This window comes from Lactuca saligna, chromosome 4, assembly GCF_052625555.1.
Source record: "Lactuca saligna cultivar CGN05327 chromosome 4, ASM5262555v1, whole genome shotgun sequence".
NCBI classification, from domain to species: Eukaryota; Viridiplantae; Streptophyta; class Magnoliopsida; order Asterales; family Asteraceae; genus Lactuca; species Lactuca saligna.
The window spans coordinates 58,031,022-58,041,623 of record NC_136420.1 but is presented as its reverse complement, the minus strand read 5'-3'; the positions used below and the strand labels follow the sequence as shown (position 1 = coordinate 58,041,623).

The 10,602-nt window shown below is 34.3% G+C and overlaps 2 protein-coding genes across 2 annotated transcripts; both read left to right on the top strand.

Moving 5' to 3' along the window:
• Nucleotides 1–2,139: 2,139 nt before the first annotated feature.
• LOC145039641 (uncharacterized) lies at nucleotides 2,140–7,592 on the top strand. Its single transcript, XM_078987672.1, has 2 exons — nucleotides 2,140–2,149; nucleotides 6,949–7,592. Exons 1-2 carry the CDS (start codon nucleotides 2,140–2,142, stop codon nucleotides 7,590–7,592), a joined length of 654 nt encoding a protein of 217 aa, XP_078843798.1.
• Nucleotides 7,593–9,131: 1,539 nt separating this feature from the next.
• On the top strand, nucleotides 9,132–9,961 carry LOC145038535 (ethylene-responsive transcription factor 1-like). The gene has a single exon (XM_078986866.1). It carries the CDS (start codon nucleotides 9,248–9,250, stop codon nucleotides 9,848–9,850), a length of 603 nt encoding a protein of 200 aa, XP_078842992.1. The 5' UTR covers nucleotides 9,132–9,247; the 3' UTR covers nucleotides 9,851–9,961.
• Nucleotides 9,962–10,602: the final 641 nt, after the last annotated feature.

Below are 10,602 nucleotides of genomic sequence, written 5' to 3'. Positions count from 1 at the left end.
TTTGTATGGTTGACTTGGGCCTTGGTTTTGGACAAAGTTAGATAATGGGTAAATTGGTCTTTTACCCTGGTTAGGGGCCAAATAGCTTAGACTTTTGGTTATGAGTTGGAATCCAATTAATAATTGGATGGTATTGATTTTATAGCGAGGGGATTTTTTGGGCCAGCAGTCAGAGATTCATTCGGGTGATTCAGCAGATTTAAGTGAATTTTCCTCACTGTGTTTAGCCGGTCGAAGGCACCAATGCCGACCCATGGTTTATTGTGTTAGGATGCTAGATGTCTGAGTAACTCTTGCATGTGTTATGTGTTGGTATGCTTACCGTGTAAGACCCGATGCTGGGTGAGGGTCGATGGTTGTATTGTATGCTAATGTCCTAGTGATTATTGCATGTGTTCATATGATTATATGTTTATATATATACCAGGTTGGGCATGATGGTTGACAAATTTGTATACCGAGTAGGGCTTGATGTCGTACGGGACCCGATGCCAGGTGGGGTCCGATGAAGGGCGGGGGCCTAGTATGTGTTTATTATGTATCGTATGTTGTATTTTGGAGAACTCACTAAGCTTTGTGCTTATATTTTTTTTATGGTTATGGTTTCAAGTATTTCTGGTTGGAAAGGGAAGGACTCGGTTTGATTGTAGCGTATCCACCCATGTTTCCTCATTATGATGATTTTGGGATTGTACTCTGATAAATGTTTTCTTATAAATTACTTTTGAATATTTAGAAAAAGGATAATGAATGTTGACTTAATGATAACTAATGTCTTGGTTGAATTAAAAATAAAAATTTTATCTCATAATTTTTGGGTCGTTACACGATTTCTTTTCTTTCTTTTTTCAATAAAGAATCCTAAGCTAAAAAGAAGCTACTAGAAAATTTAGCATCGTCAAACTTGCCACACCAAACTCAGACCAAAATCTTGAACATCAAATTAGACCCAAATCTTATACCATCGTTATCTTCAAAATCAAATCACAAAATGGGAAAATAAGATCATTGCAGACCTGCAAAATCAAACCATTCTTATCACCCCTCCTACATCTCCCCCTTCACCTTCTAATCTGTCCCCACCACTACAACCCGTCCACCTGTTTTTCTCTACAGACACCTAAAGTATCCACCAATCATTTTCCACTTTGAGTCATATCCCATGTACCTTAGACCCATTATCAATTTTTTTGGGTAAAATCATCTAGTAAATCTGAAACGGGTCTAAATTCTACAATCTAGAATTCTGAAAGAAAAAATAAAATAGATTGAAATATTCTTCATCCAGCCATACCATCAAGGTTGTAGAACTCGTTGCTCGGTACCTATTCGGCCGACAACCGAGTAGCGAGTACTCAGGAGTACTCGGGAGTACTGTGGATTCGGTAATTTATTTAGAAATATTTTTAGGAAACTTATATATGTCAAAACTATAAGTTAAAATCTTAAGTTCACTAAAATATATAACAAAATTTGATACATGTGAATACACAAAAATTGAAAAAACACATAATAGTCCCACTTTGTGAATAATTACTGAAAATTTAAGATATATATGTAGCAATAATCACATGTGTGTAATAAATAATAAATCATTAAGTATATTATACACATTAATCACCGAGTTGACTGGGTTTTACAACACTGCTCAGTTCAGTAAGGGGCCGATCGGGGAGTACTCGGGATTCTGTAACTCGCCTCGGTTAGGGGCCGAGTAGTGAGTACTCGAAGGAGTAATCGGCAAACTCGTTGAGTTTTACAATACTGCATACCATAATTCTCCAACCAGAGTAAGAGAGAAATTGAGATAGAAGGATCAACACATGGAAATTGCATCTCATCCCTAGTGATTTCTTTCATATCTTTGAGAACCAGTTAATGAATTTCAAAGCTTTGAGTTTTATTTTTCCGATGAGATTTTCATGTGTGTTTAGGTTACCGATGGTAGATGAGAAAGGAGATGGTCAAACTTTGGAATAGAGGGTGACAGTGATGGTATCGGACATGGAGGAGGAAAGGCGGAAGAGGGCGTCGAGGACGCCGATGGTAGTAGATGTGGACTTTCAGAGGTGCCAGTGGTCAATAAAGAGGAAAGAACGTTTGAGTTACAAGGTGAGGGCATGAGGTGACGATATAACAATGGCGACAGGTGGGTGACGGTAAACAGGTGGGTGACGGTAATGGAGGTTTACCGATGGTTGAAGAGAGTAACGAGATAGATACATGGGTTTGGGTTGACATGAAAGAAATGGAAATGGGTAGGAAGTGGTGTAAGACCTACAAATCTAAATACCATTTCTTTTTAATAATAAGTAATAAATATATAAAAAAAAAAAAGAAAAAAAAGTATCATTAAGGGCAATATGATCAATTCAAGTTGGTTAGGGACTAAAGACACAACAAAAACGTATTATGGGGACCGTTTGACTTAAAAAATGTTGTTAAGGACCAAACGTGTAAATTCCAAATCATAGGTACCAACCGTGTAATTTACCTAGTTAGTGAGTTAAATTTGAAAAAGCTGCAACTCAACCAAGGGCACATTTGGTGGCAACCTTATGAAAGTTTTTATGAGTTTTTAGCTTTAAAAAAGTCTAATTAAAGAAAACTCGTTTCAAAATACGAGCTTAAAACATTTATTTTAAGCAAAAAAAAAAAAATCCAAAAAATAGTTTAAGTAGTTTTTAACCTTTACGTTTATGTGACTTTGTATTTTTAAAAACTTCCGGCTAGGGTGTTGAATATTTATACAAATAAAAGCTTTAGCTTTTGGTTTCCCGGGATCAATTAGTTTTAATTTCCAACTTCCCGGTATCAGTTTGTATTTTTAAAAGCTTTCAACTAATTTTCCGAACATATCTGATACAAATAACAGCTTCATCTTGCACTTTTCCGTTTATGTCAATTTTGACCGTGCCTCGAGTCAAATGACTTAAGCCTTTTTCATCCTTGAAAGTTGTTTAAAGAATTCCGATTTAATTTCGTAATGGTTTTTGTACACATTATCTTAGTTATTTATAACATCTACCACCTAATATCATTTGACGTATTTTGACCTTTCTTATATTTATTTGTTTTTACAATTGCCTAACACACCCATTTGTATCATCTATACACATAGACCTTGAATCTTTTATGTTTCTTATATTTATTTGTTTTTACAATTGCCTAACACACCCATTTGTATCATCTATACACATAGACCTTGAATCTTTTACAAACATAAAAAGTATAGAATTTATAAACCTTTCAAAAATTACATTTTATCCTGGAAATATTTTGATAGTATTAAGCATTCATCTTTCTTAAAAGGAAAATCTATATATTTAAGGTTTTGAAAATCGGACCGTACATCGAACCGACCGTCTTACCGGTTCGATGGTTCAACTGGTCCAACCGGTTAGACAAGTCTCAAAAACCAAAAAAACCAGATGATGTTATAATTACATTATTATTATTAATTTTAATTATATAAAAATTACAAAAAATGATTTTTTTTTTTAAAATTGTTGGTTTTTACCGGTTTTACCAGTTCAATCGGACCGGTTTTTAGCGGTTCGACCAGTTCACATAATGAACGGTTTTTTGGCCTCTAAGAATCAGTTTTGGGAGTGGTTCCTGGTTGAACTCGCCTGTCCGGTTCGGATTTCAAAATTATTATAGAACCATAACTTTGATTTCTTATATTAAGCTATTCTTAAATATTTACAATATATAACGTATTGAGCATAAAATAGTAACTCCAAATGAGAACTACATATCCAGTGTTCTAAGAAGCATCGTCTGCAATTTGGATATATCATTAACTGAAAAACCAAACGTGGGGATTTTGTACTAATTTGAATATTGACTTCAAACTAGTCAAACATGTTTTTTTTTGTAATATGAAATTACGTACAAGCCCATGTCTTTTTGGCCATTGAAATCTGATCTGACGGCTGTAAAAGCATTACTTTATTATTTTTTCAATGTGCTGACGATGGAATATGACTATGATGCCCCTGATTTGGCGAAAGTTCATTGAACACAAAAGCGCAAGAAAAGAGAGTGAGGGCATTTACGTAATACACCAACACGAATTGTTTTTCTTTTTCTAACGTGGGGTTGTTGAAGCCGCCTAGGGAACATTCTTGAGAAAATTTAATAAATTACTATTAGAGTTTTACGCTGTAGAGGTAATTTTTTTATTTTGATACTTTTAACCTTAATTTCAATCTTAGGAAATATGAAATTAAAGGTTACCAATTACACTCCAACTTGGAAATGATTGGTGTTACAATATAATGATTATAAACTTCATTTTCTATTTTTTCTAATAATATTTTCCGTTAATTAGAAGGTGATAAATGCAATAATTTTTTTATTTTTTATTTATGTTTTAGAAGGAATTTATTTAAACCATTTTTACCCATTTATCATCTTTTATGACAAAAGGATAACATTATGGGTGACTTAATAAAATATTTATGTCAAAAAACATTTTTGAAAAGAGCATATTGTATTGCAATTATGTAGTTAATGGCCATAGGTCCTTCCAAAAGTTAAAAATCCTTATCTGATGATCTGACTTCTTGCTAACATCACAAACAAGTTGAGTACGTATTCTCATACCAAAATTCTTTTGACTGTTTTTTTTACTACACAAGCTATATATTAAGAAGTGAGCTTGATATAGTGTGATGATGTTATACCGATCAGTGTTAATGTTGTAGCATGCAGACGTGTCTAAGAAGAGATAAACCGTAACTTAGATGGTACCATTAGTCGATACAAAGCATGCTTAGTTATAACAGAGTTGTTACATAGTGCTTAAGTTGATTATTTTTAGACATTTAGTCGAATAGTTAAGCCTACTTTCATCTTTCTTGGATTGCTAATTTGTCAAATTGATGCTAATAATGTCTTCTTGAATAATTAATGATGTTGATGAAGTAGTTTATATGGAGCGTTCATCTTGATTATAAATGGACATTGGCAGCTTGTATCATGTTTTCCTTCTTAATTAAGAAGGTGAACTTTGTTTGGTTATTGTATTTAAAATGTACCCCTTAAACCATTTAAGGTTGCTGGTTTGTCACTTTACGCAAAATAGACTTATATATCAAGATCGTTTGGTTTGTGTTGTTGCATGTACACTTCAAATTCAGCCAGAATATCTTAATCGACTAGGTTTGACTAGGTAGTTTGTCTCCGTTTTAATAAATTTAGTGCATTTATGGGAACTAGTTTCAGTCAATTCAATTTAGTTGCATGGATATTTGATTATATTGACGTCTCAGTATGCTTTAAGCTTTCAGTGTAACAAAAAGAAATCCAACTAAGGAGATGATATGATACTAGCATTCCTTAAATAAGAAACTTGTCCTAAACTTAACTATAATCAGTTTTGCCTGTTTTGGTCGAAAGGGATAATTCTTGCAAGTAAGGGCAGGATATATAATTAATGAATTAAACAGCACTTATGATAAAATGACATATAAATATTTGACATAAACGTTTTATTTGAAAAACGGCTAGCTGAAGAGAAAAATAAATATAAGTTTTTAATAATGATAATTCAAATTTATAACATAATCGAACAAAGAAATTAATAATTACATACTCATATTTTCACCATTATATATAGTAATTAGATCATTTTTAGTACACCTTAATTGAATTTAATTACAAACATAAATAGTTTTTTTAGACATGAGAAGTTGAGAATTAGAAAATATAATTACGGTATCACGGTCTTCAACAATGAAGTGGTTAGTTGTGCACGGGTGCTTGGTTGTGATCCGGCCTTCCTTCATGGACGGATCCAATGTAGAGCCCGGGATACCCCTCAAAATTTTTTTAGTAGTGTAATTTTTCTAGGAAAATTTTGTTTTATATAGTGTATATATACATTTTCCTTAACCTATAAACACAAACAAACATGTGGTTATACAAACCTTTTATTTTTATTTTCCTAGCTATTTTATCCCACATCGTCAAATGCATGTACTTTCAGACATTTTCATCTATTATAATAACCTGATATCCTCATACTTCATTTGATATCTACTTTGATTCCTACATCGATTCAAGTATCAAAATATATACTTCAATTTTATGTTTATATAACAAGACTTGAGGTTAGCTAAGGAGTCAATTATGTTTTGGGTTTAAAATCGAACCAGGGAAACCCAAGGACCTCGGAAAAAAATTTCGGTCATCCGAAAAAAATTTGGGATACCCCTTTACTTTGACCTTGACTCTGCCACTGCCTCCCTTCCTTTCTCCTACCTTGGTGTGCATGTGGATGCGAATATGACACTTAAGCGCAACTGGCATCTTATAATTGAGAGAGTGAAGTCCAAACTTTCGTTGTGGAAAACAAAGACTTTATCTTTTGACTATTATAAAGTCAATGCTTGACAATCTTCATTTATACCATTTTTCGCTATTTAAAGCCTCTAAATCTGTCATTGATCATCTTGAAAGGTTCCGTAGAAACTTCCTGATGGGAGGTTGTGAAGGCAAGAAAAAAATTTATTGGGTTGGGTGGGATGTTGTTTTGGAGCCGAAGGAGAGAGGTGGTCTTGGAGTTGGTTCTTTGGTATCTTTAAAATGGGCTCTTCTTTTCAAATGGTTGTGGCGTTTCAAAATTGACCTCGATGCGCTTTGGAGTAGAGTTCTTTGTGGAATTCACAATAGTTCTAGGAAACCGATTTAGTTCTGGACTAAAAAATCGCTTAAGAGCACGTGGTTTAGTATAGTTCAAGTAATCGGGGAATTACAAAAAAAAATTGGCATTTTCTCGTCGTCCCTTATTTCTTGGAATATTGGTTCCGGATCCGACCCACTTTTTTGGTTTGAGGATTGGACAGGGCTTAGATCTTTAATTGGCTGCATAGTTCCCTCTCATTTTCGAGCTTGATAAGAAAAAGCATTGCTTTGTTAATGAACATATTTGTTTTGAAGGTGTTAATTGGAGATGGAAAAAAGTCCCTTCCGACAGCAGGGAGATCAACGAATTGGGATTGGATGCGCTTATTAGTTCGTTTTCAGTTACTAATGGCCCTGATGCTTGGTCTTCAAAGATTTCAACAGATGGCTCCATTTATATGCGTGATTTAAGAGTTTTAATCGATTTAAAAGTAACAAAGCAGGTCGACAATCCAACTATTTGGCTTAATCTAGTGCCTTTGAAAGTTATTGTGTTTGTGTGGCGTGCCTCTATGGACATAGTTCCTTCTTTTGGAGCTCTCTCGAGGAGGGGTATTTTGGTCCACGACTCTCATTGTCGGTTTTGCGATGTTGGGAGTGATGAAGCTGATAATCTTCTTATTAGATGCCCTTTGGCACATGAGGTTTTGAATTGCATTATGAATTGGTGTAACTTCACTCCTATTCAGTTTCATTCAATTAGAGAGCTCTTGGAGTATGTTGCAGTCTGGAGTAATTGTCCCAAAAACCAAAAAATCCTCTTGGCTATTCTTTATGGTTATCTTTGGTGCACTTGGAAGACGATAAATGATATAGTGGTCAACAACGTGATAACTAATGTTCCCAAACTGGCGGATAATATTAGCTCGTTAGTTTTTAATTGGGTGAAGCATAGATGAGAGAAAAAGGAGTGTAAATGAGTGGATTGCACTAGAAGAAATCTTGGTATTACCGACGACACCTTTAGCGGCGACACGGAGCAATAGCGGCGACATGTAATTGACTAATTGACGCGTTACTTATTGCCGCTATTGCCCCCTGTCGCCGGTAATGCTCGCAAACGTCGATCCGCATCAAATTACCCCCATCCGTCCGATTTGTTTTCAATCCAATGGTTGTAGAAAAGGCACTGACTTTTCCCTCCAAGGAGTCGTCACTATTACCCTTTTGTCACTGCTAATACGCTTTCATCGCCGCTATGGTTTGATATGTTGATATTTTGTAGAATGATATAATTATAATGCTATTATCATATGTTGGTAATATATTTTGTTTTCATTGTAGTTGGAAATGCTATAAACAATACTAAAAGACCGACATGTTCTGCAACATTGGAAGAGTGGTTTTGTTCATTGCCGCCACCAAATAATGAAGGAAATGATAAGGACGAGTAGTTAATTTAAGATTTTATGAAATATTTTATAATTTGGAAAAATACTTTAAAATGTGCTATGGATTAATATTTTGGATTGGTTGTATGAATTAATATTTCTATAAAAAGTTATTAGATTTTATAAATGCTATATTATTTTTTTTTATAAATTTAATATTAAATAAATAAATAAAATAAAAAATGAAAAAAAAACTAAAAATGTTTTAGCGGCGACATCTTTTGTGGTGACGGACACGTATCAGCGGCGACAAACGATTAGCGGCAACGAACAATATTAGCGGCGACACTCAACCTTTAGCGGCGACTACCGGTGTGTTAGCGACGAAGCAATACCGTCGACACATTTGTAGCAACGTGTAGCTGCTAAAGGTATTAGTGGCAACTTCTCGACCCTTTAGCGGCGACAGGCGTCGCCGCTGTTGCCCGGTCTTCTTATAGTGTTGGGTGTGTTATCCCGGTCTTCTTGTAGTGTTGGGTGTGTTATCCTTTTAATGTTTTGCAAAACTTTGTAGTTCGTTTGTTTGCTTGCCCTGCCTTGTTTATTCTTAGGTTGACATGTTTTAATATATTTTCTGCCGAATCAAAAAAAAGAAAAAAGTGAACTGATCGCGATTAGTGATCTAATATTAAGGAAGATTTAATTTGATTCCAAACTTAATAACAATAATAACTAATGTAACTGATATAATTATAAAATATGAATGTATGGTCAATAACTCATTCAAATATGAAACTGTGAATACCAAAGTACAGTTAATTACAATGTACCAATTCTATCAAACTTTAGTTAATATTTTAAAAAGGGCAACCAACCCCATGCATTAAAAAAATATGATTATGCGATCAATAACTGTATTCTAATTAATTTAATCTAAAACACAAACCGTCTTTCCATAATTATTTTAAACAACCCCACGTGTTATAAAGACGCAATTTGCACTTGGCATAGTTGCATGGCTGATGAAACTTCATGGCAATTCATATAGATAATTACTTATGAATATAAAACAACTTTACTTAAAATTCCTCTCATATATATACATACATCTTATATCTATCTCTCCATCTACCAAAATTTCAACGATAATTCCCATCAAAATCACAAGCGGAATTCAAATTCAAAACCTCACCATCAATAACTTACTTTAAAAATCACAAAACATGTATCAAGGGCCATTCATGACAGAATCTGATCTCTCTTTTCTTGATTCAATCCAACACCACCTTCTCTACGATTCCCAGATCTCCAATCTTTTTCCGGAGACGAGCAGTGGATCATCTGGCAGCAGTGCAACACTAGGGGACGTGGTGGCTTCCGGTGGGTTCGACCTGCCGGTGGTGAAGCTCGAGACATCAGAAGAAAATCAAGAAATGGAAAAGCAAGAAGTTGAGGCGGGACGTGAAACTCACGCGCCTCAGGAGTTTAGGAAGTTTCGGGGTGTGAGGCGGCGGCCATGGGGGAAGTATGCAGCGGAGATAAGAGACCCGGCGAAGCGCGGGGCGAGGGTGTGGCTTGGGACTTATGAAACTCCGGAGGATGCAGCGGTGGCTTATGATCAAGCAGCTTATAAGATTCGTGGGTCTCGCGCTTTGTTGAACTTCCCGCACCTGATTGGAACAAACATGGCGGAGCCAGTGAGGGTAACTCAACGTCGGAAGTCAGTGATGGAGGCTGGGTCGCCGCCATCATCTTCGTCGGAAGACGGAGGCATAAAGAGACCAAGGAAAAGTGATACAGTGGATGATTACTATCTGCCATACTAAGATAAATTATTTGCATCCATTCATGTGATTAATTTTTTCCATTCTTTTAATTAAGAAGCACAGTTTATTTCTTCTTTCAAATTTAATTAATCAATTTGCATTTTTCTAAAATGAATGTAATTACTTTTTGGTTTTTTTATTTAATTTGTGTAAAAAATAAAAGTCAGATCGAATTCAGAACTTCATAAGTGAACATTCTTACATTCATTAGATTTGTGACGTGCTGACGAATTCCGCAACAAGTATATTATTAAATTCAATATATAACCGATAAAATCATTTAGCCAGTAGTTGAATATAAAATATAGTTGTAAATTTAAATACAGAATATTGTCAACCTTCAACGGTCAATGTCGTCTGCAATTTTGCATTGTTCTTGCTTATGTCTTACTTTTTCAGTTTTTCTTCGAGCAGTCACTGCAGCAAATTGTCAATTATAAGAAGGATAGTGATTAAGTTTCTTTGGACATCATTCACAAGTTTAATCGAAACTTGTATTTATGTTAATGCATTTCTGGCTATTCTATTTTAAAGTTTTCTTTCTAGATTTATCTTTATTAAATATATGTTTAATTGGATAAAATCTTTAGAAGTGTATATTATCTTTTAAATAAGTTGATTTCTCTAATTAGAGTTATACATTTATATTAGGCTTTTTAGATTATTATATATAAATAAAACAACTATCATAGAATTATGAAGAGTTAGAGTTTTATTAATAAAAAATCTACATCAAAATCTCATTTTCTATT

Coding starts and splice junctions, on each gene's coding strand:
- LOC145038535 (XM_078986866.1), top strand. CDS start 9,248: ATGTATCAAGGGCCATTCATGACAGAATCTGATCTCTCTTTTCTTGAT.